Source organism: Engystomops pustulosus, chromosome 3, assembly GCF_040894005.1.
Source record: "Engystomops pustulosus chromosome 3, aEngPut4.maternal, whole genome shotgun sequence".
Taxonomy (NCBI): domain Eukaryota; kingdom Metazoa; phylum Chordata; class Amphibia; order Anura; family Leptodactylidae; genus Engystomops; species Engystomops pustulosus.
The window spans coordinates 236,414,734-236,436,355 of NC_092413.1; the positions used below are offsets into that span (position 1 = coordinate 236,414,734).

The following is a 21,622-nucleotide window of genomic DNA, read 5'->3' on the forward strand; positions in this document are numbered from 1 at the left end:
TCTGCTCTGGGGAAGCCTAGGAGATGCAGTGACCATATATGGACAGATGCTGATCTGACCTGATGACGTGGTCCCTGCTCTCCGCTAAGCCGACACTTCTCTGAAAAGGATTCCCTCCCGATGTCTGCTCTGGGGAAGCCTAGGAGATGCAGTGACCATATATGGATAGATGCTGATCTGACCTGATGACGTGGTCCCTGCTCTCTCCGCTAAGCCGACACTTCTCTGAAAAGGATTCGCTCCCGATGTCTGCTCTGGGGAACCCTAGGAGATGCAGTGACCATATATGGACAGATACTGATCTGACCTGATGACGTGGTCCCTGCTCTCCGCTAAGCCGACACTTCTCTGAAAAGGATTCGCTCCCGATGTCTGCTCTGGGGAACCCTAGGAGATGCAGTGACCATATATGGACAGATGCTGATCTGACCTGATGACGTGGTCCCTGCTCTCCGCTAAGCCGACACTTCTCTGAAAAGGATTCCCTCCCGATGTCTGCTCTGGGGAAGCCTAGGAGATGCAGTGACCATATATGGACAGATGCTGATCTGACCTGATGACGTGGTCCCTGCTCTCCGCTAAGCCGACACTTCTCTGAAAAGGATTCCCTCCCGATGTCTGCTCTGGGGAAGCCTAGGAGATGCAGTGACCATATATGGATAGATGCTGATCTGACCTGATGACGTGGTCCCTGCTCTCTCCGCTAAGCCGACACTTCTCTGAAAAGGATTCGCTCCCGATGTCTGCTCTGGGGAACCCTAGGAGATGCAGTGACCATATATGGACAGATGCTGATCTGACCTGATGACGTGGTCCCTGCTCTCCGCTAAGCCGACACTTCTCTGAAAAGGATTCCCTCCCGATGTCTGCTCTGGGGAAGCCTAGGAGATGCAGTGACCATATATGGATAGATGCTGATCTGACCTGATGACATGGTCCCTGCTCTCTCCGCTAAGCCGACACTTCTCTGAAAAGGATTCCCTGCCCGATGTCTGATCTGGGGAACCCTAGGAGATGCAGTGACCATATATGGACAGATGCTGATCTGACCTGATGACGTGGTCCCTGCTCTCTCCGCTAAGCCCGACACTTCTCTGAAAAGGATTCCCTGCCCGATGTCTGCTCTGGGGAACCCTAGGAGATGCAGTGACCATATATGGACAGATGCTGATCTGACCTGATGACGTGGTCCCTGCTCTCCGCTAAGCCGACACTTCTCTGAAAAGGATTCCCTCCCGATGTCTGCTCTGGGGAAGCCTAGGAGATGCAGTGACCATATATGGACAGATGGTGATCTGAAGCTGATGACGTGGTCCCTGCTCTCTCTGATAAGCTGACACTTCTCTGAAAAGGAAGGGGGGGGATTGAGGTAAAAAAAAATTGGGACTTTCCCGTCAAAATCGGGACGGTTGGGAGCTATGCATATGCGCTGGGGAGGGGTGTAATATAGAGCGTCTGCTCCCCTTGTACATCCATTACCTCTGCTAGGCGCATGAAGGATGGAGAATGTAGCTGCGTCTTTCATCCTGCAGGGGAGGACGTGTAGGAGGACGTGTAGGAGGACGTGTAGGAGGACGTGTAGGAGGACGTGTAGGAGGACGTGTAGGAGGACGTGTAGGAGGACGTGTAGGAGGACGTGTAGGAGGACGTGTAGGAGGACGTGTAGGAGGACGTGTAGGAGGACGTGTAGGAGGACGTGTAGGAGGACGTGTAGGAGGACGTGTAGGAGGACGTGTAGGAGGACGTGTAGGAGGACGTGTAGGAGGACGTGTAGGAGGACGTGTAGGAGGTGTAGAGGCCGGACAGGGGCATCAGCCACGCCCCCCGCCACTAATTGTCAATGTATACGATAAGCATATACCAATAACGTGATATGTACGCGGCCAGCACACCAGGGGAGGATAGTGGAGCCTCGGGACCCCTTCGGGTCCTGGTGTATCTGGACTTGTGCCCTCATGGACTCTCCGTTACAGCACGCTAAGCCGAGCCGCTACAGTCTGATCATGTGATGGATTCCTGTCATCTCATTGGACACTTCTAGAAATTAAAGACAGATTTGCAATTGTGACAAAATTTAATAGAGATATAAAAAATGGAAATATAGAAATTTCCTCCCGAGAGATGGAAGGGAATCTTAACGTCTGCGCCCGGATGTCTCCGCACCGTCTGCAACGCGCTTCCTTCCCGGGACATTGAGCGACGATTCGATGGCCGCCCGGATACTCTCTGAGGACTCGAGACGCGTTCTGGCCTCTGCCACTGAGCAGCTCCGCAGCAGAGTCACGATGGCCACCGGCAGCACCTGGGGGGAAGATTTAGAGCCGAGATGTGAGGGTCCCACCCGCTGAGCTTATAGGGGACACTGCTCCTCCGTAAGATCTTCATAGATCATTACATATGGTCCTATACATCATTATATATGGTCCTGGCCTCTGGTCCTCTCACCTTGTCCCTGGATGCCGCCTCTCTGATGTGTTGCGACATCTCAGCATTCATTATCTGCTGGTTCAGGGTCTGTTCCTCATAGATAGACTGAAGCAGGTTCTCTGTGCAGCGGGTCTGGGGGTGCCCGGCCAACCTCTGTGTGGATGATGGAATATACTCATATCATATGGATTACTACAGGCAGATACATGCTTGCATTCTTTGATGGTTTGCTTAGCATAATATTCTGCTAAGTATAATATTCTGACAAGTATGCTGCTGCAGTTATACATTGCAGTATAATATTCTGACAAGTATGCTGCTGCAGTTATACATTGCAGTATAATATTCTGACAAGTATGCTGCTGCAGTTATACATTGCAGTATAATATTCTGACAAGTATGCTGCTGCAGTTATACATTGCAGTATAATATTCTGACAAGTATGCTGCTGCAGTTATACATTGCAGTATAATATTCTGACAAGTATGCTGCTGCAGTTATACATTGCAGTATGATATTCTGACAAGTATGCTGCTGCAGTTATACATTGCAGTATAATATTCTGACAAGTATGCTGCTGCAGTTATACATTGCAGTATGATATTCTGACAAGTATGCTGCTGCAGTTATACATTGCAGTATAATATTCTGACAAGTATGTTGCTGCAGTTATACATTGCAGTATAATATTCTGACAAGTATGCTGCTGCAGTTATACATTGCAGTATAATATTCTGACAAGTATGCTGCTGCAGTTATACATTGCAGTATAATATTCTGACAAGTATGTTGCTGCAGTTATACATTGCAGTGTAATATTCTGACAAGTATGCTGCTGCAGTTATACATTGCAGTGTAATATTCTGACAAGTATGCTGCTGCAGTAATACATTGCAGTATAATATTCTGACAAGTATATTGCTGCAGTTATACATTGCAGTATAATATTCTGACAAGTATGCTGCTGCAGTTATACATTGCAGTATGATATTCTGACAAGTATGCTGCTGCAGTTATACATTGCAGTATAATATTCTGACAAGTATGCTGCTGCAGTTATACATTGCAGTATAATATTCTGACAAGTATGCTGCTGCAGTTATACATTGCAGTATAATATTCTGACAAGTATGCTGCTGCAGTTATACATTGCAGTATAATATTCTGACAAGTATGCTGCTGCAGTTATACATTGCAGTATAATATTCTGACAAGTATGCTGCTGCAGTTATACATTGCCGTATAATATTCTGACAAGTATGCTGCTGCAGTTATACATTGCCGTATAATATTCTGACAAGTATGCTGCTGCAGTTATACATTGCAGTATGATATTCTGACAAGTATGCTGCTGCAGTTATACATTGCAGTATAATATTCTGACAAGTATGTTGCTGCAGTTATACATTGCAGTATAATATTCTGACAAGTATGCTGCTGCAGTTATACATTGCAGTATAATATTCTGACAAGTATGCTGCTGCAGTTATACATTGTAGTATAATATTCTGACAAGTATGCTGCTGCAGTTATACATTGCAGTATAATATTCTGACAAGTATGTTGCTGCAGTTATACATTGCAGTGTAATATTCTGACAAGTATGCTGCTGCAGTTATACATTGCAGTGTAATATTCTGACAAGTATATTGCTGCAGTTATACATTGCAGTATAATATTCTGACAAGTATATTGCTGCAGTTATACATTGCAGTATAATATTCTGACAAGTATGCTGCTGCAGTTATACATTGCAGTATGATATTCTGACAAGTATATTGCTGCAGTTATACATTGCAGTATAATATTCTGACAAGTATGCTGCTGCAGTTATACATTGCAGTATAATATTCTGACAAGTATGCTGCTGCAGTTATACATTGCAGTATAATATTCTGACAAGTATGCTGCTGCAGTTATACATTGCAGTATAATATTCTGACAAGTATGCTGCTGCAGTTATACATTGTAGTATAATATTCTGACAAGTATGCTGCTGCAGTTATACATTGCAGTGTAATATTCTGACAAGTATGCTGCTGCAGTTATACATTGCAGTATAATATTCTGACAAGTATGCTGCTGCAGTTATACATTGCAGTATAATATTCTGACAAGTATGCTGCTGCAGTTATACATTGCAGTATAATATTCTGACAAGTATGCTGCTGCAGTTATACATTGCAGTATAATATCCTGACAAGTATGCTGCTGCAGTTATACATTGCAGTATAATATTCTGACAAGTATGCTGCTGCAGTTATACATTGCGGTATAATATTCTGACAAGTATGCTGCTGCAGTTATACATTGCAGTATAATATTCTGACAAGTATGCTGCTGCAGTTATACATTGCTGTATAATATTCTGACAAGTATGCTGCTGCAGTTATACATTGCAGTGTGATATTCTGACAAGTATGCTGCTGCAGTTATACATTGCAGTGTGATATTCTGACAAGTATGCTGCTGCAGTTATACATTGTAGTATAATATTCTGACAAGTCTGCTGCTGCAATGGCGGCCGCTAGGTCTTATTTTCAGGGGAGGCCTTATACTTCTAAGCCTGAACAAAATTGTACTAGGTCTTATTTTTTGCGGATGTCTTATTTTAGGGGAGACAGGGTATCTCTAAATATCATGCAGGTCCCACTCCCGGATTATGCTCCCCGTCTCTCTTCTGCCTCCCACTGCAGTGCAGTTACAATCCCCGCAGATCACTAATCTCCCTTGTTTAGTTTTTTCTATTTTTTTTAACACTGACTATAGGAAGCCGCATTGTCCCATATTTGGTGCATAGACTGTGGCCAGTGTGTATTGAGTACCATTTATCCCCCCGATTACAATCACATCGCGCCCTTCTTGATCTTTCACCCACTCTGTTAGTTCACATTGCACAGGGGATTATATGAGGATACTCACTCCTGCTTTTTTGCTTACGGAATTTGAATGGAACCTGATATTAAAATCCTTTTGTGTTAATCCAAATATATCCTTAGCTAATAAATGTGATTCTTGAATACATACAATATCAGCCCTAGATTCCTCCGCCTCTGTCCACAGGGCCTTTCTACAGGGGAGTTCAAACCTCGCACATTTATAGATACAATTTTTTTCTCTATTTTCCGAGATTGACTCTGCCGGTACCAATTCCACACATAACCATACACAAACATTACAGGTTACTCCACATATATTCTGTTTCAGCACCGATTACTTTCGGGGGAAGCACCTCCAACCATCTCGGGATCTTATACTCCATTGGAGGTACCTTTTTGCTTCTTTTTGCTATATTAATCTCTTCCCCTTTCCGTCTATTTCTTTACTACTCGTGTCCATTCCGTCTGAGTTTTTTCTATCTGACTTTGTTCTGTCCTTGTGCTTTGTTTCAGGTCCCAGCTTTCTAGAAGCGAGTCCAATTCCTTTGGCTTATTACAGCTTCTGTATATTGTTGGCCTTTATACCAAACAAATGGTATAACTGGGAGCCCACACTCATAACCTGTATTGTTTTCCCTCAGCACTTTTGTATTTTCTCCAAACTCTCTTCTTCTCTCCAAAGATTTCAAGATCTTGAAATGGCTCCGGGTTTCAGACCGTTGTTTCCTTGCGTGCATCAATCGTGGAATGTCACAATCGTGTCCCTGGGCAATTTAGGTTTTACAGTTTTGGGTTTAGGTAGTCTGTCCAAGTTTACTTCCTCTGTGATTACTACGGACAACATCTTATTTACAAATCCCTCCAACTCTTTGTCAGTTACCGTTTCGGGGATAACTCTAATTCTAATATTCTTTCTACGGGATGTATCTTCGATGTGCCCCAGCTTGTCTTTCAATGTGGACCATTCTTTCTCCGGTCTATACTGCGCCTCTACTAAGCTGTTATGTGATTTAGCACTTTCGTCTACTTTTTTTTCCATATTCTGTACATATGTAAACACTTAAGGCCAACAGGACAAGATATGTTGATTCTTTACAAGTCATCGCAGACTCGCATCCTCATAGACTGAGGATGAGGAGGTGACACAAGAGCTTACAGTCTATGAGGATGAGGGGGTGACACAAGAGCTTACAGTCTATGAGGATGAGGACACAAGAGCTTACAGTCTATGAGGATGAGGGGGTGACACAAGAGCTTACAGTCTATGAGGATGAGGACACAAGAGCTTACAGTCTATGAGGATGAGGGGGGACACAAGAGCTTACAGTCTATGAGGATGAGGACACAAGAGCTTACAGTCTATGAGGATGAGGACACAAGAGCTTACAGTCTATGAGGATGAGGACACAAGAGCTTACAGTCTATGAGGATGAGGACACAAGAGCTTACAGTCTATGAGGATGAGGACACAAGAGCTTACAGTCTATGAGGATGAGGAGGTGACACAAGAGCTTACATAGACTGTAAGCTCTTGTGTCCTCATCCTCATAGACTGTAAGCTCTTGTGTCCTCATCCTCATAGACTGTAAGCTCTTGTGTCCTCATCCTCATAGACTGTAAGCTCTTGTGTCCTCCCTCATCCTTATAGACTGTAAGCTCTTGTGATCAGGGCCCTCCCTCCTATGACTGTGTGTGCTCTGTAATGTAATATTACATGTCCCCTATGTTTCGTACAGCGCTATGGGATATGATGGCGCTATATAAATGCTGATTATTATTATAGATAGCACCAGCTTTATCTCTGGAGGCCTCACCTGCAGCACAGACACCGCCCTATGGAAATGTTTGGAATTGCAGATCTTAAAGTCCACAATAAGGTTGCGATAAATCTTTCCTTTAAGAACATGGGCTCCACTCGTCACTGTGTCCAGTATCCATTTACTGCTCAACTCCCACTGGAACCTCTGCAAGGGTTAATAATGCAACATAAGATAAAGCAGCCTGTGCACTGGTATAAGGAGAGGAGAGCAGCCTGTGCACTGGTATGAGGAGAGGAGAGCAGCCTGTGCACTGGTATGAGGAGAGGAGAGCAGCCTGTGCACTGGTATGAGGAGAGGAGAGCAGCCTGCGCACTGGTATGAGGAGAGGAGAGCAGCCTGTGCACTGGTATAAGGAGAGGAGAGCAGCCTGTGCACTGGTATAAGGAGAGGAGAGCAGCCTGTGCACTGGTATGAGGAGAGGAGAGCAGCCTGTGCACTGGTATAAGGAGAGGAGAGCAGCCTGTGCACTGGTATAAGGAGAGGAGAGCAGCCTGTGCACTGGTATAAGGAGAGGAGAGCAGCCTGTGCACTGGTATGAGGAGAGGAGAGCAGCCTGTGCACTGGTATGAGGAGAGGAGAGCAGCCTGTGCACTGGTATAAGGAGAGGAGAGCAGCCTGCGCACTGGTATGAGGAGAGGAGAGCAGCCTGCGCACTGGTATGAGGAGAGGAGAGCAGCCTGTGCACTGGTATGAGGAGAGGAGAGCAGCCTGCGCACTGGTATGAGGAGAGGAGAGCAGCCTGCGCACTGGTATAAGGAGAGGAGAGCAGCCTGTGCACTGGTATAAGGAGAGGAGAGCAGCCTGTGCACTGGTATAAGGAGAGGAGAGCAGCCTGTGCACTGGTATAAGGAGAGGAGAGCAGCCTGTGCACTGGTATAAGGAGAGGAGAGCAGCCTGTGCACTGGTATAAGGAGAGGAGAGCAGCCTGTGCACTGGTATAAGGAGAGGAGAGCAGCCTGTGCACTGGTATGAGGAGAGGAGAGCAGCCTGTGCACTGGTATAAGGAGAGGAGAGCAGCCTGCGCACTGGTATAAGGAGAGGAGAGCAGCCTGCGCACTGGTATGAGGAGAGGAGAGCAGCCTGTGCACTGGTATGAGGAGAGGAGAGCAGCCTGTGCACTGGTATAAGGAGAGGAGAGCAGCCTGTGCACTGGTATGAGGAGAGGAGAGCAGCCTGTGCACTGGTATGAGGAGAGGAGAGCAGCCTGTGCACTGGTATAAGGAGAGGAGAGCAGCCTATGTACTGGTATAAGGAGAGGAGAGCAGCCTGTGCACTGGTATAAGGAGAGGAGAGCAGCCTGCGCACTGGTATGAGGAGAGGAGAGCAGCCTGCGCACTGGTATGAGGAGAGGAGAGCAGCCTGTGCACTGGTATAAGGAGAGGAGAGCAGCCTGTGCACTGGTATAAGGAGAGGAGAGCAGCCTGTGCACTGGTATAAGAAGAGGAGAGCAGCCTGTGCACTGGTATAAGGAGAGGAGAGCAGCCTGTGCACTGGTATGAGGAGAGGACAGCAGCCTGTGCACTGGTATGAGGAGAGGACAGCAGCCTGTGCACTGGTATGAGGAGAGGACAGCAGCCTGTGCACTGGTATGAGGAGAGGAGAGCAGCCTGTGCACTGGTATGAGGAGAGGAGAGCAGCCTGTGCACTGGTATGAAGAGAGGAGAGCAGCCTGTGCACTGGTATAAGGAGAGGAGAGCAGCCTGTGCACTGGTATAAGGAGAGGAGAGCAGCCTGTGCACTGGTATGAGGAGAGGACAGCAGCCTGTGCACTGGTATAAGGAGAGGAGAGCAGCCTGTGCACTGGTATAAGGAGAGGAGAGCAGCCTGTGCACTGGTATAGGGAGAGGACAGCAGCCTGTGCACTGGTATGAGGAGAGGAGAGCAGCCTGTGCACTGGTATAAGGAGAGGAGAGCAGCCTGTGCACTGGCATGAGGAGAGGAGAGCAGCGTGTGTGCTGGCATGAGGAGAGGAGAGCAGCCTGTGCACTGGTATAAGGAGAGGAGAGCAGCCTGTGCACTGGCATGAGGAGAGGAGAGCAGCCTGTGCACTGGTATGAGGAGAGGAGAGCAGCCTGTGCACTGGTATAAGGAGAGGAGAGCAGCCTGCGCACTGGCATGAGGAGAGGAGAGCAGCCTGTGCGCTGGCATGAGGAGAGGAGAGCAGCCTGTGCACTGGTATAAGGAGAGGAGAGCAGCCTGTGCACTGGTATGAGGAGAGGAGAGCAGCCTGTGCGCTGGCATGAGGAGAGGAGAGCAGCCTGTGCGCTGGGAGGAATACATTGCACCTATAGAGCAGGTGGTAGAGTTTACCTGGATGAAGTTGCCCTCGTACTCCAGGAAGAGGATGGGCCATGTGATGACAATGGGGTTGGGGATCATCTTCTTGGTTGTGTTCTAGATATGAAGATACACAATGACATTACTGGTCCTGTTTGTGGAGGCGGGGCTATGACTACTTCTCAGTTACATGGGAGTAATTTATAATACAGTATAATCTAGGGGCAGAGTCACAATGAAGAATGACTACATTTTCTCCAACTCATCATGGCTCTCCATTCTGGGCTGGCAGTGTGCGGTTCGCCTGGTGAGGTCACTGGCCGGTGAGGTAGGCGGGGCATCCTGGGTATACTGACCGGTAGGTATTGTCCGGCAGTGAGTGGTCAGCCTGGTGAGGTCACTGGCCGGTGAGGTAGGCAGGGCATTCTGGGTATACTGACCGGTAGGTATTGTCCGGCAGTGAGTGGTCAGCCTGGTGAGGTCACTGGCCGGTGAGGTAGGCGGGGCATCCTGGGTATACTGACCGGTAGGTATTGTCCGGCAGTGGCGTGGCAGATGGCATGGATATTGATTGTCTTCTCCTTCACAGATTCTATCAGTTTCTCTACTTCTGTGACTTCATCTGACAAGAAATAGACATCAGACAATGTAAAGCCCATGGGGCATAGAAGACAGAACTCCATCGCTAGGGCTACATGTGGTCAAGAGGAAGCGGGATCTCCACTCACCATCCAGCGTGAAGAGAAAGATGATGGTGTCAGTCTCGGTCACTGATGGGAGGACACTCTTCACAAAGTCTTCATGTGAGATGGCAAATTCGGCACCCTAGGAAAAACAAGGAGAGAGGTGACATAGAGGTCAACGGTGTCAACTAATAGGGTTTCACCAGAAGAAGGTGACATGGAGACTGATAGTCACTGGACAGTGTCAGCCAAGGGGGACCACCAGAAGAAGGGGACATGGAAACTGATGGTCACTGGACAGTGTCACCCAAGGGGGACCACCAGAAGAAAGTGACATGGAGAATGATGGTCACTGGACAGTGTCAGCCAAGGGGGACCACCAGAAGAAGGGGACATGGAAACTGATGGTCACTGGACAGTGTCACCCAAGGGGGACCACCAGAAGAAGGTGACATGGAGACTGATATTCACTGGACAGTGTCAGCCAAGGGGGACCACCAGAAGAAGGGGACATGGAAACTGATGGTCACTGGACAGTGTCACCCAAGGGGGACCACCAGAAGAAGGTGACATGGAGACTGATATTCACTGGACAGTGTCAGCCAAGGGGGACCACCAGAAGAAGGGGACATGGAAAATGATGGTCACTGGACAGTGTCAGCCAAGGGGGACCACCAGAAGAAAGTGACATGGAGAATGATGGTCACTGGACAGTGTCAGCCAAGGGGGACCACCAGAAGGAGGGGACATGGAGACTGATGGTCACTGGACAGTGTCAGCCAAGGGGCACCACCAGAAGGAGGGGACATGGAGACTGATAGTCATTGGACAGTGTCAGCCAAGGGGGACCACCAGAAGGAGGGGACATGGAGACTGATGGTCACCGGACAGTGTCACCCAAGGGGGACCACCAGAAGGAGGGGACATGGAGACTGATAGTCACCGGACAGTGTCACCCAAGGGGGACCACCAGAAGGAGGGGACATGGAGACTGATAGTCACCGGACAGTGTCAGCCAAGGGGGACCACCAGAAGAAAGTGACATGGAGAATGATGGTCACCGGACAGTGTCAGCCAAGGGGGACCACCAGAAGGAGGGGACATGGAGACTGCAGGGGCCCGGCTGACACTGGATTTTATTAACAGATGACATTTTCATATGAGGCTTCAGGGCGGAACTCCTATCAGATCTGTGGAGTGCAAATATCTGCTTACAGGGCGGAGTTATCAGAGATGTACAGGTACACGGGGACACACCTACTGGAGACACCTGGGCATTGCCATTTAAGAAGAGCTGCTCATATGACAACACTCCTTGTCCCTCTCTGTGCTCCTTGGGGCCCTGAGCACTGGGGGCCACCCAGATATTACAGGCCAGGGGCAGGTTGTCCATGTATGTGGTACTCACTAGCGATGTCAGCTCCCCATCCTGGTTCTCCAGGGTGCGGTATCCTCCATTAACGAAGCCTCGCACCTCCTGCCAGTCTAGAGAGGGAAAAGGGAAGGTCAGAAATACCCTGCAGCACCACCAAAGGAAGGAAAAATACCCTGCACCACCACCACAGGAAGGAAAAATACCCTGCAGCATCACCAAAGGAAGGAAAAATACCGTGCAGCACCACCAAAGGAAGGAAAAATACCCTGCAGCATCACCAAAGGAAGGAAAAATACCCTGCAGCATCACCAAAGGAAGGAAAAATACCGTGCAGCACCACCACAGGAAGGAAAAATACCCTGCAGCATCACCAAAGGAAGGAAAAATACCCTGCAGCACCACCAAAGGAAGGAAAAATACCCTGAACCATCACCAAAGGAAGGAAAAATACCCTGCACCATCACCAAAGGAAGGAAAAATACCCTGCACCACCACCAAAGGAAGGAAAAATACCCTGTACCACCACCAAAGGAAGGAAAAATACCCTGCACCACCACCAAAGGAAGGAAAAATACCCTGCACCACCACCAAAGGAAGGAAAAATACCCTGCACCACCACCAAAGGAAGGAAAAATACCCTGCACCGCCACCAAAGGAAGGAAAAATACCCTGCACCACCACCAAAGGAAGGAAAAATACCCTGCACCATCACCAAAGGAAGGAAAAATACCCTGCACCATCACCAAAGGAAGGAAAAATACCCTGCACCACCACCAAAGGAAGGAAAAATACCCTGCACCACCACCAAAGGAAGGAAAAATACCCTGCACCATCACCAAAGGAAGGAAAAATACCCTGCAGCACCACCAAAGGAAGGAAAAATACCCTGAACCATCACCAAAGGAAGGAAAAATACCCTGCACCATCACCAAAGGAAGGAAAAATACCCTGCACCACCACCAAAGGAAGGAAAAATACCCTGTACCACCACCAAAGGAAGGAAAAATACCCTGCACCACCACCAAAGGAAGGAAAAATACCCTGCACCACCACCAAAGGAAGGAAAAATACCCTGCACCACCACCAAAGGAAGGAAAAATACCCTGCACCACCACCAAAGGAAGGAAAAATACCCTGCACCACCACCAAAGGAAGGAAAAATACCCTGCACCATCACCAAAGGAAGGAAAAATACCCTGCACCATCACCAAAGGAAGGAAAAATACCCTGCACCATCACCAAAGGAAGGAAAAATACCCTGCACCATCACCAAAGGAAGGAAAAATACCCTGCACCACCACCAAAGGAAGGAAAAATACCCTGCACCACCACCAAAGGAAGGAAAAATACCCTGCACCACCACCAAAGGAAGGAAAAATACCCTGCACCATCACCAAAGGAAGGAAAAATACCCTGCACCATCACCAAAGGAAGGAAAAATACCCTGCACCATCACCAAAGGAAGGAAAAATACCCTGCACCATCACCAAAGGAAGGAAAAATACCCTGCACCATCACCAAAGGAAGGAAAAATACCCTGCACCATCACCAAAGGAAGGAAAAATACCCTGCACCATCACCAAAGGAAGGAAAAATACCCTGCACCATCACCAAAGGAAGGAAAAATACCCTGCACCGCCACCAAAGGAAGGAAAAATACCCTGCACCATCACCAAAGGAAGGAAAAATACCCTGCACCACCACCAAAGGAAGGAAAAATACCCTGCACCGCCACCAAAGGAAGGAAAAATACCCTGCACCATCACCAAAGGAAGGAAAAATACCCTGCACCATCACCAAAGGAAGGAAAAATACCCTGCACCACCACCAAAGGAAGGAAAAATACCCTGCACCATCACCAAAGGAAGGAAAAATACCCTGCACCACCACCAAAGGAAGGAAAAATACCCTGCACCACCACCAAAGGAAGGAAAAATACCCTGCACCACCACCAAAGGAAGGAAAAATACCCTGCACCGCCACCAAAGGAAGGAAAAATACCCTGCACCACCACCAAAGGAAGGAAAAATACCCTGCACCACCACCAAAGGAAGGAAAAATACCCTGCACCATCACCAAAGGAAGGAAAAATACCCTGCACCACCACCAAAGGAAGGAAAAATACCCTGCACCACCACCAAAGGAAGGAAAAATACCCTGCACCACCACCAAAGGAAGGAAAAATACCGTGCAGCACCACCACAGGAAGGAAAAATACCCTACACAACCACCAGTGGCAGTACAAATACCCTACAATACCAATGGGGGCATCCTGTATGCATCCTGTTTACAGCCAGTACTATCTCAGCCCGGCTACTACCAGACACATCCTGTATACAGCCAGTACTACCAGACACATCCTGTATACAGCCAGTACTACCTCAGCCCGGCTACTACCAGACACATCCTGTATACAGCCAGTACTACCTCAGCCCGGCTACTACCAGACACATCCTGTATACAGCCAGTACTACCTCAGCCCCGCTACTACCAGACACGTCCTGTATACAGCCAGTACTACCTCAGCCCAGCTACTACCAGACACATCCTGTATACAGCCAGTACTACCTCAGCCCGGCTACTACCAGACACCTCCTGTATACAGCCAGTACTACCTCAGCCCAGCTACTACCAGACACGTCCTGTATACAGCCAGTACTACCTCAGCCCAGCTACTACCAGACACATCCTGTATACAGCCAGTACTACCTCAGCCCGGCTACTACCAGACACATCCTGTATACAGCCAGTACTACCTCAGCCCGGCTACTACCAGACACATCCTGTATACAGCTAGTACTACCTCAGCCCAACTACTGCCAGACACATCCTGTATACAGCCAGTACTACCTCAGCCCGGCTACTACCAGACACATCCTGTATACAGCCTGTACTACCTCAGCCCGGCTACTACCAGACACATCCTGTATACAGCTAGTACTACCTCAGCCCAACTACTGCCAGACACATCCTGTATACAGCCAGTACTACCTCAGCCCAGCTACTACCAGACACATCCTGTATACAGCCTGTACTACCTCAGCCCGGCTACTACCAGACACATCCTGTATACAGCCAGTACTACCTCAGCCCGGCTACTACCAGACACATCCTGTATACAGCCAGTACTACCTCAGCCCGGCTACTACCAGACACATCCTGTATACAGCCAGTACTACCTCAGCCCGGCTACTACCAGACACATCCTGTATACAGCCAGTACTACCTCAGCCCGGCTACTACCAGACACATCCTGTATACAGCCAGTACTATCTCAGCCCTGCCACTACCAGACACATCCTGTATACAGCCAGTGCTACCTCAGCCCAGCTACTACCAGACACATCCTGTATACAGCCAGTACTACCTCAGCCCTGCTACTACCAGACACATCCTGTATACAGCCAGTACTATCTCAGCCCTGCCACTACCAGACACATCCTGTATACAGCCAGTACTACCTCAGCCCGGCTACTACCAGACACATCCTATATACAGCCAGTACTACCTCAGCCCATCTACTACTAGACATATCCTATATACAGCCAGTACTACCTCAGCCCAGCTACTACCAGACACATCCTATATACAGCCAGTACTACCTCAGCCCAGCTACTACCAGACACATCCTGTATACAGCCAGTGCTACCTCAGCCCAGCTACTACCAGACACATCCTGTATACAGCCAGTGCTACCTCAGCCCTGCTACTACCAGACACATCCTGTATACAGCCAGTACTACCTCAGCCCAGCTACTACCAGACACATCCTGTATACAGCCAGTACTACCTCAGCCCAGCTACTACCAGACACATCCTGTATACAGCCAGTACTACCAGACACATCCTGTATACAGCCAGTACTACCTCAGCCCAGCTACTACCAGACACATCCTGTATACATCCAGTACTACCTCAGCACGTCTACTACCAGACACATCCTATATACAGCCAGTACTACCTCAGCCCGGCTACTACCAGACACATCCTGTATACAGCCAGTACTACCTCAGCCCGGCTACTACCAGACACATCCTGTATACAGCCAGTACTACCTCAGCCCAGCTACTACCAGACACATCCTGTATACAGCCAGTACTACCAGACACATCCTGTATATAGCCAGTAATACCAGACACATCCTGTATACAGCCAGTACTACCGCAGCCTGGCTACTCCCAGACACATCCTGTATACAGCCAGAACTACCAGACACATCCTGTATATAGCCAGTACTACCAGACACATCCTGTATACAGCCAGTACTACCTCAGCCCGGCTACTAGCAGACACATCCTGTATACAGCCAGTACTACCTCAGCCCAGCTACTACCAGACACATCCTGTATACAGCCAGTACTACCTCAGCCCAGCTACTACCAGACACATCCTGTATACAGCCAACACTACCTCAGCCCGGCTACTACCAGACACATCCTGTATACAGCCAGTACTACCTCAGCCCAGCTACTACCAGACACATCCTGTATACAGCCAGTACTACCTCAGCCCGGCTACTACCAGACACATCCTGTATACAGCCAGTACTACCTCAGCCCAGCTACTACCAGACACATCCTGTATACAGCCAGTACTACCTCAGCCCAGCTACTACCAGACACATCCTGTATACAGCCAGTACTACCTCAGACCAGCTACTACCAGACACATCCTGTATACAGCCAGTACTACCTCAGCCCAGCTACTACCAGACACATCCTGTATACAGCCAGTACTACCTCAGCCCAGCTACTACCAGACACATCCTGTATACAGCCAGTACTACCTCAGCCCAGCTACTACCAGACACATCCTGTATACAGCCAGTACTACCTCAGCCCAGCTACTACCAGACACATCCTGTATACAGCCAGTACTACCTCAGCCCAGCTACTACCAGACACATCCTGTATACAGCCAGTACTACCTCAGCCCAGCTACTACCAGACACATCCTGTATACAGCCAGTACTACCTCAGCCCAGCTACTACCAGACACATCCTGTATACAGCCAGTACTACCTCAGATCAGCTACTACCAGACACATCCTGTATACCGCCAGAACTACCTCAGCCCGGCTACTACCAGACACATCCTGTATACAGCCAGTACTACCTCAGCCCAGCTATTACCAGACACATCCTATATACAGCCAGTACTACCTCAGCCCAGCTACTACCAGACACATCCTGTATACAGCCAGTACTACCTCAGCCCAGCTACTACCAGACACATCCTGTATACAGCCAGTACTACCTCAGCCCAGCTACTACCAGACACCTCCTGTATACAGCCAGTACTACCTCAGCCCAGCTATTACCAGACACATCCTGTATACAGCCAGTACTACCTCAGCCCAGCTATTACCAGACACATCCTGTATACAGCCAGTACTACCTCAGCCCAGCTATTACCAGACACATCCTGTATACAGCCAGTACTACCTCAGCCCAGCTATTACCAGACACATCCTGTATACAGCCAGTACTACCTCAGCCCGGCTACTACCAGACACATCCTGTATACAGCCAGTACTACCTCAGCCCAGCTACTACCAGACACATCCTGTATACAGCCAGTACTACCTCAGCCCGGCTACTACCAGACACATCCTGTATACAGCCAGTACTACCTCAGCCCGGCTACTACCAGATACATCCTGTATACAGTCTGTACTACCTCAGCCCAGCTACTACCAGACACATCCTGTATACAGCCAGTACTACCTCAGCCCGGCTACTACCAGACACATCCTGTATACAGCCTGTACTACCAGACACATTCTGTATACAGCCAGTACTACCACACCCCAGCTACTACCAGACACATCCTGTATACAGCTAGTACTACCTCAGCCCAGCTACTACCAGACACATCCTGTATACAGCCAGTACTACCTCAGCCCGGCTACTACCAGACACATCCTGTATACAGCCTGTACTACCTCAGCCCGGCTACTACCAGACACCTCCTGTATACAGCCAGTACTACCTCAGCCCAGCTACTACCAGACACGTCCTGTATACAGCCAGTACTACCTCAGCCCAGCTACTACCAGACACATCCTGTATACAGCCAGTACTACCTCAGCCCAGCTACTACCAGACACATCCTGTATACAGCCTGTACTACCTCAGCCCGGCTACTACCAGACACATCCTGTATACAGCTAGTACTACCTCAGCCCAACTACTGCCAGACACATCCTGTATACAGCCAGTACTACCTCAGCCCAGCTACTACCAGACACATCCCTTATACAGCCAGTACTACCTCAGCCCAGCTACTACCAGACACATCCTGTATACAGCCAGTACTACCTCAGCCCAGCTACTACCAGACACATCCCTTATACAGCCAGTACTACCTCAGCCCAGCTACTACCAGACACATCCTGTATACAGCCAGTACTACCTCAGCCCGGCTACTACCAGACACATCCTGTATACAGCCAGTACTACCTCAGCCCGGCTACTACCAGACACATCCTGTATACAGCCAGTACTACCTCAGCTCAGCTACTACCAGACACATCCTGTATACAGCCAGTACTACCTCAGCCCTGCTACTACCAGACACATCCTGTATACAGCCAGTACTACCTCAGCCCGGCTACTACCAGACACATCCTGTATACAGCCAGTACTACCTCAGCCCAGCTACTACCAGACACATCCTGTATACAGCCAGTACTACCTCAGCCCGGCTACTACCAGACACATCCTGTATACAGCCAGTACTACCTCAGCCCAGCTACTACCAGACACATCCTGTATACAGCCAGTACTACCTCAGCCCGGCTACTAACAGACACATCCTGTATACAGCCAGTACTACCTCAGCTCAGCTACTAACAGACACATCCTGTATACAGCCAGTACTACCTCAGCCCAGCTACTACCAGACACATCCTGTATACAGCCAGTACTACCTCAGCCCGGCTACTAACAGACACATCCTGTATACAGCCAGTACTACCTCAGCTCAGCTACTAACAGACACATCCTGTATACAGCCAGTACTACCTCAGCCCAGCTACTACCAGACACATCCTGTATACAGCCAGTACTACCAGACACATCCTGTATACAGCCAGTACTACCTCAGCCCAGCTACTACCAGACACATCCTGTATACATCCAGTACTACCTCAGCACGTCTACTACCAGACACATCCTATATACAGCCAGTACTACCTCAGCCCGGCTACTACCAGACACATCCTGTATACAGCCAGTACTACCTCAGCCCGGCTACTACCAGACACATCCTGTATACAGCCAGTACTACCTCAGCCCAGCTACTACCAGACACATCCTGTATACAGCCAGTACTACCAGACACATCCTGTATATAGCCAGTAATACCAGACACATCCTGTATACAGCCAGTACTACCGCAGCCTGGCTACTCCCAGACACATCCTGTATACAGCCAGTACTACCAGACACATCCTGTATATAGCCAGTACTACCAGACACATCCTGTATACAGCCAGTACTACCTCAGCCCGGCTACTAGCAGACACATCCTGTATACAGCCAGTACTACCGCAGCCCAGCTACTACCAGACACATCCCTTATACAACCAGTACTACCTCAGCCCAGCTACTACCAGACACATCCTGTATACAGCCAACACTACCTCAGCCCGGCTACTACCAGACACATCCTGTATACAGCCAGTACTACCTCAGCCCAGCTACTACCAGACACATCCTGTATACAGCCAGTACTACCTCAGCCCAGCTACTACCAGACAGATCCCTTATACAGCCAGTACTACCAGACACATCCTGTATACAGCCAGTACTACCTCAGCCCAGCTACTACCAGACACATCCTGTATACAGCCAGTACTACCTCAGCCCAGCTACTACCAGACACATCCTGTATACAGCCAACACTACCTCAGCCCGGCTACTACCAGACACATCCTGTATACAGCCAGTACTACCTCAGCCCAGCTACTACCAGACACATCCTGTATACAGCCAGTACTACCTCAGCCCAGCTACTACCAGACAGATCCCTTATACAGCCAGTACTACCAGACACATCCTGTATACAGCCAGTACTATCTCAGCCCGGCTACTACCAGACACATCCTGTATACAGCCAGTACTACCTCAGCCCAGCTACTACCAGACACATCCTGTATACAGCCAGTACTACCTCAGCCCGGCTACTACCAGACACATCCTGTATACAGCCAGTACTACCTCAGCCCAGCTACTACCAGACACATCCTGTATACAGCCAGTACTACCTCAGCCCAGCTACTACCAGACACATCCTGTATACAGCCAGTACTACCTCAGCCCAGCTACTACCAGACACATCCTGTATACAGCCAGTACTACCTCAGCCCAGCTACTACCAGACACATCCTGTATACAGCCAGTACTACCAGACACATCCTGTAAACAGCCAGTACTACCTCAGCCCAGCTACTACCAGACACATCCCTTACACAGCCAGTACTACCTCAGCCCGGCTACTACCAGACACATCCCTTATACAGCCAGTACTACCTCAGCCCGGCTACTACCAGACACATCCTGTATACAGCCAGTACTACCTCAGCCCAGCTACTACCAGACACATCCCTTATACAGCCAGTACTACCTCAGCCCAGCTACTACCAGACACATCCTGTATACAGCCAGTACTACCTCAGCCCAGCTACTACCAGACAGATCCCTTATACAGCCAGTACTACCAGACACATCCTGTATACAGCCAGTACTATCTCAGCCCGGCTACTACCAGACACATCCTGTATACAGCCAGTACTACCTCAGCCCAGCTACTACCAGACACATCCTGTATACAGCCAGTACTACCTCAGCCCGGCTACTACCAGACACATCCTGTATACAGCCAGTACTACCTCAGCCCAGCTACTACCAGACACATCCTGTATACAGCCAGTACTACCTCAGCCCAGCTACTACCAGACACATCCTGTATACAGCCAGTACTACCTCAGCCCAGCTACTACCAGACACATCCTGTATACAGCCAGTACTACCTCAGCCCAGCTACTACCAGACACATCCTGTATACAGCCAGTACTACCAGACACATCCTGTAAACAGCCAGTACTACCTCAGCCCAGCTACTACCAGACACATCCCTTACACAGCCAGTACTACCTCAGCCCGGCTACTACCAGACACATCCCTTATACAGCCAGTACTACCTCAGCCCGGCTACTACCAGACACATCCTGTATACAGCCAGTACTACCAGACACATCCTGTATACAGCCAGTACTACCAGACACATCCTGTATACAGCCAGTACTACCTCAGCCCAGCTACTACCAGACACATCCTGTATACAGCCAGTACTACCTCAGCCCAGCTACTACCAGACACATCCCTTACACAGCCAGTACTACCTCAGCCCAGCTACTACCAGACACATCCTGTATGCAGCCAGTACTACCTCAGCCCGGCTACTACCAGACACATCCTGTATACAGCCAGTACTACCTCAGCCCGGCTACTACCAGACACATCCTGTATACAGCCAGTACTACCAGACACATCCTGTATACAGCCAGTACTACCTCAGCCCGGCTACTACCAGACACATCCTGTATACAGCCAGTACTACCAGACACATCCTGTATACAGCCAGTACTACCTCAGCCCGGCTACTACCAGACACATCCTGTATACAGCCAGTACTACCTCAGCCCGGCTACTACCAGACACATCCTGTATACAGCCAGTACTACCAGACACATCCTGTATACAGCCAGTACTACCTCAGCCCGGCTACTACCAGACACATCCTGTATACAGCCTGTACTACCAGACACATTCTGTATACAGCCAGTACTACCACACCCCAGCTACTACCAGACACATCCTGTATACAGCTAGTACTACCTCAGCCCAGCTACTACCAGACACATCCTGTATACAGCCAGTACTACCTCAGCTCAGCTACTACCAGACACATCCAGTATACAGCCAGTACTATCTCAGCCCGGCTACTACCAGACACATCCTGTATACAGCCAGTACTACCTCAGCCCGGCTACTACCAGACACATCCTGTATACAGCCAGTACTACCTCAGCCCAGCTACTACCAGACACATCCTGTATACAGCCAGTACTACCTCAGCCCAGCTACTACCAGACAC

General features: G+C 49.1%; 1 protein-coding gene across 1 annotated transcript in view; it reads right to left on the reverse strand.

The window, feature by feature from the left end:
• Positions 1 to 2,055: 2,055 nt before the first annotated feature.
• Positions 2,056 to 21,622, reverse strand: part of GCKR (glucokinase regulator) — a 60,803-nt gene continuing 41,236 nt past the window's right edge. The window contains exons 14-20 of the mRNA XM_072144086.1: positions 11,495 to 11,571; positions 10,132 to 10,228; positions 9,928 to 10,025; positions 9,437 to 9,520; positions 7,121 to 7,270; positions 2,446 to 2,580; positions 2,056 to 2,302 (exon numbers count right to left, since the gene is read on the reverse strand). Of these exons, the coding sequence (XP_072000187.1) occupies positions 2,135 to 2,302; positions 2,446 to 2,580; positions 7,121 to 7,270; positions 9,437 to 9,520; positions 9,928 to 10,025; positions 10,132 to 10,228; positions 11,495 to 11,571 (809 nt within the window). The 3' untranslated portion in view covers positions 2,056 to 2,134. The remainder of the gene's footprint in view (positions 2,303 to 2,445; positions 2,581 to 7,120; positions 7,271 to 9,436; positions 9,521 to 9,927; positions 10,026 to 10,131; positions 10,229 to 11,494; positions 11,572 to 21,622) is intronic.